Source organism: Triticum dicoccoides, chromosome 2A, assembly GCF_002162155.2.
Source record: "Triticum dicoccoides isolate Atlit2015 ecotype Zavitan chromosome 2A, WEW_v2.0, whole genome shotgun sequence".
In the NCBI taxonomy this organism is placed as follows: domain Eukaryota; kingdom Viridiplantae; phylum Streptophyta; class Magnoliopsida; order Poales; family Poaceae; genus Triticum; species Triticum dicoccoides.
In genome coordinates this window covers 559044717-559049098 of record NC_041382.1, presented here as the reverse complement: position 1 = coordinate 559049098, position 4382 = coordinate 559044717, and the positions used below count along the sequence as shown (strand labels likewise).

Genomic DNA, 4382 nt, shown 5'->3' with positions numbered 1-4382 from the left:
CAGGCTGAGAGACATCGAAGTGGTTTCTGCTTCCAAACAAAAAGAAACATCTGCATGGAGTGCGTAGACAAAAAAAGTTCCACAACAAAAAAGTTGATGTTGGGATCAAGAGTAATATAACATGTCGATTTCGACACCCCAAGACGCATGACTAATAAGAAAGTAAGAAGCGAGATAACATTTCATCGTTACAGAACTGCAAAGGACTAGTACCTGGACGTCCCAAGATTTCAAAAAAATAATAATCAGACATTCTAAGCCAAAATTCAATTTTACAAAACCCTGCCTAGCTGCGGCGCACCGAATTTCTTAGGAGTAATAATCCACAAGCAAATAAGAAACAATATATCAAATACACACGGCTTATTGGCAGTAACTACGACTGACTGGACCGGCATGTTGAATGCAGATCAGAAGAATTGCCGGACAACATGTACAATGGACTGACTAAACATCCATGAAATGTTTATCAAGCAAAGAGAGGAAGCATGAAATTCAATAGGCAACACGGTGCCTTTTATGTACAACCAAACTGACATAATTTGCAGGCGGAGAAAACACTTCAGAGCTTATCTATATTGGCGTTCCTGAAGCTGCCACCGAGGAGTGACAGTAGGCCGCCACCGTGCACCCTTCCCTCAGGAACAGGACAGCCTGCTTCTCTGCCCCCATGCACAGTAGGCTCCGACGATGACGAGGGCATCATGGAGCGAGGCACAAGCAGCTGCGGAGGTATCATCGCTTGGCTCCTCACTGTGCCGTCACTATCTGATGCTGTGCTGATGCCTGATGAGGAGTGCTCATTTGTCATGCTACTTGCAGCGGTGGTTGATGATGCCACAATGCCACTGAAGAGGCCTGGTCCGATCATGCTCCCTCCACTCTTCACCATTCCATGTTCTTGCTGCCTGGCCACCAAGGTTCCATGTGCGGCACACAGGCCACTCTTGCCACGGGCGAACTTCTCACAACCGGATCCCCATGTGCAACGTTTGCCTCCACCATGGGCTTTGCAGAAGTCTGTACTACCTTGAGCACTCTTACCACAATTGTCAATCCTGCAACGCTTACCACCACCGTGCTTCACACAACAGTCAGTGCGGCCGCGGGCACTCTTGGTGCAGCCAGGCGCTGCACAGCGCTTCCCACCTCCATGTGCCACACAGAATTCAGTCCCCCCATGTACACTCTTTGGGCAGACACCACCTCCTTCGAACATGCATCTCTTCCCACCACCATGAGCTTTGCACAGAGGTGTGCTCCCCTCTGCACCTCTGCTGCACCCATCGAAGACGCACCTCTTGCCGCCACCATGCGCTTTGCAGTATAATGTACTGCCCTGAGCCCCCTTGGCACAGTCCGGATACTGGCACCGGCGTCCACCACCATGAGAAATGCAGAGTCCAGCCTTCCCCTCAGCACTCCGAATGCAACCTTCCTTTGCACACCTCTTCCCACCACCATGCTTTATGCACCGTCCAGACTTACCTCGTGCAGCTTTAGGACAATCAGGATATTCACAACGGCGGCCTCCACCATGAGCAATACAATAATCTGTCTTTCCCTCGGCACTCTTGGTGCAACCAAGCTCCTCACACCGCCGTCCTCCGCCATGGGCCTTGCAATACGCAGTGCTGCTCTCAGCTCCTTTATGGCACCCAGGCTTATGGCATCTTTGCCCGCCTCCATGAGCAATACACAGCCCTGATGAGCCTCTGCCACCTTTGGAGCACCCCTTGAACCTGCACTTCTTAGGATGACGGGGATGACTCCGTTGTTCTGATGTGGTTGCTCCAGTGACCACATCAGAGCTCACACCAAACGAAGTCTCTGTCGTAGCAGAAGGTTCAGGGCTGAGCTGAAGATGTTGAATATGCTGAGTATTATTGCTGTTGTAGTGTGTGGAGTTTAGTGAATCTCTGCTTTGTAATTGTGTCTCATTGGCAGCAGAAGAACTGGAGCGGGGAGCAAAGAGTAGCGATGGCATGTAGCCACCCATGCTCCTTACAGCAGCAGATGTTGAAGCCTCGTCAACAACAGCAAAAGAATGAACTGTTTCATTTGGTGTTTGCAGAGGCTGAATTGTTTCTGCACCATCTGTCTGCAGGCCAAGCCTCAGCACCCCTGGGTCAGTGAAAGAGAAACTCTGGCCAGACAAAGTCTGAGATTCTTTTGACTTATATACACCAGTGGGCTGATAATGTGTCGAGTAAAAATCAGGTGTTGGACCCAACCCTAGAACAAGCTTGCAACCATCATCTCTCGTTGTGATGTTATCCATGCTTTGTGTACTTTCATCACCATGGCCACAATTAGCCATTGCTGAGCCGATGCAATCCATGCGAACTGCGCTTTTGGTCAGGTTGTTCAGGGCGTAGCTTGGAGCTGATTGTGCCATTAAGACAAAGGGGTCATTCATCAGAGGTTGGTTTGTGGTATCCACAAAGCTGTTATCCATCACAGCTTAACACTATGACAGCTGGGTCAGAGCAAATAATATCAGGATTACTGGGGAGCTGAAGAAACAGGGGCTGGATAATCTTTCAGACACTGATGGTCGAATAGACAAAATGGAAGAAAATCAGCAGGAGCGTAGTACCAAAGCAACCACCACTGACAAACCCTGAGGTGTCTGCACGGTCCATAACTGTGTTGTTTCTGGTGAGAATTTATGATCCAAAGCTAACCAGCCTCCTCAACACTAAACAACATCTCTTGCAGTTGACATCAAGCATAGGCAGGACTGATAAAATGAATTGTGTTGGCCAATCTTCGAACTACAAAAATAACACAATATGTCAGCTCAAATTCAGATAATAAACATTTGTTTGGCATGAACTGAACCAGTTGTATGCCAAAAGACGAATTTGTGTATCTTTCCAACAAAGGAAAGGGGCATAACAGAAATGCCTCCAATAACCGAGAGCAGGAACATGCGCAAATGATAGCCCTAAGTCCTAACATTTCAACATAACCTTTTGACCCACTGATACCCCCGCAGATGCTAAGTTTGCAAGCTTGAGTGAAGTAAGTGGTTTTTAGTTTAACTACCTCTGTCGCTATCAGGTATGATGATTCATGATTACATGCAGACCATGTTACGGTACATCCACCAAAGTCAGCTAGCACCAGTTACAATGCAATCCAAACACATTCCACTAGCAACAGGGAAGAACCCCCAGGGGAATGTGATGGACACCATCATCCATTTATGTCATGTCAGATTGCTCATGGAGGCGTTACAACACAATCTAAACTCAAGATGAACTAACAAACAAGCAACCGTGACCATAAACCCATGTTGTTCTCTTCTGAATAAATAAGCAAAACTCTGGATTAAAAAAATGCAACCACTGTCAAACATGTCCCTTTTTCTCGCAATTTTTTGGTATTATAGGCACAAGTACTATGAAATTTTAACATATTTGAAGGGCTTAACAACAGAACCTCCCCATAATTAACCGTGCATTCGATCAGATGTTAAACTGTACTTCCTCCGTCGCAAATAGCCTACCAAAAACGTCTTATAATTTGGGACAGGGCTAGTAGCTCACATTGGATGGCAATAAAGATGACAAATCGTTCAAAATACAGGTGCAAGGGTAGACTAGTTGACTTCAAACTTGCAGCTTGTACAGAAACTGAGAGACAACTAGTCTGGACAAGATTGCTTAATGAAGAGCACGCTGTACCTCCCTTGGATTTAACCATGCCGTTTCCCCACACGGAAACGGACAGCAACTTTTGTTGCACGGCAAGACGAAATTTACTGAGAAAGATGTAGGTAGGATACGACGCATGCATAGCCTGTGACAGTCTATCCAGTCAAATGGAAAGGACATGGGCAGAGAGAAGAAAGAACATGAGGAATGAAAAAAAAGAAAGAGAACATAGAGTAGGACGATGCCTTTTATCCAGGGATACTACAGGGTTCAGAGCCCCCGGCCATGCCATACCATACCATCTCAATTCAGAAGTCAGAAGACCCAAATCGAGAACCTCAGACACTCCAAAAACGGAAATCCCCTCCTCGATCTTCGCCCCCGCAAAAACCTGGAATTCTCCCGGTGGCTGGCTAGAACAGATCTGGTCGCGGCTGTTCCCATCGGTAAAAGTCCCGGCAGAGAGAGAGCAAATGGCACGCATGAATTCCCCCCCGAATCAACCGACGCGCGAGAAGAGAATTGGGACCAACAACGGCCCGTTCCTTCCTCGGAGCCCCCGAAAGCCGTGACGGCGTGCAAAAGGAGGGAGGACGGAAAAGGACAAGAGGAGTGCGTGCGGCAGCGTATCTACTCCTATGTATGTATCTCCGCGAGAGGGGGGAGGAGGGAGGCGGGAGGCAACGGTCACCTGGCGCGCGCACGGCGGAGGGGGCGGCG

General features: G+C 48.1%; 1 protein-coding gene across 1 annotated transcript; it reads right to left on the bottom strand.

Moving 5' to 3' along the window:
• Positions 1–228: 228 nt before the first annotated feature.
• LOC119355358 lies at positions 229–4382 on the bottom strand. Its single transcript, XM_037622149.1, has 2 exons — positions 4354–4382; positions 229–2777 (listed from the first exon to the last, which is right to left on the bottom strand). Exon 2 carries the CDS (start codon positions 2456–2458, stop codon positions 563–565), a length of 1896 nt encoding a protein of 631 aa, XP_037478046.1. The 5' UTR covers positions 2459–2777; positions 4354–4382; the 3' UTR covers positions 229–562.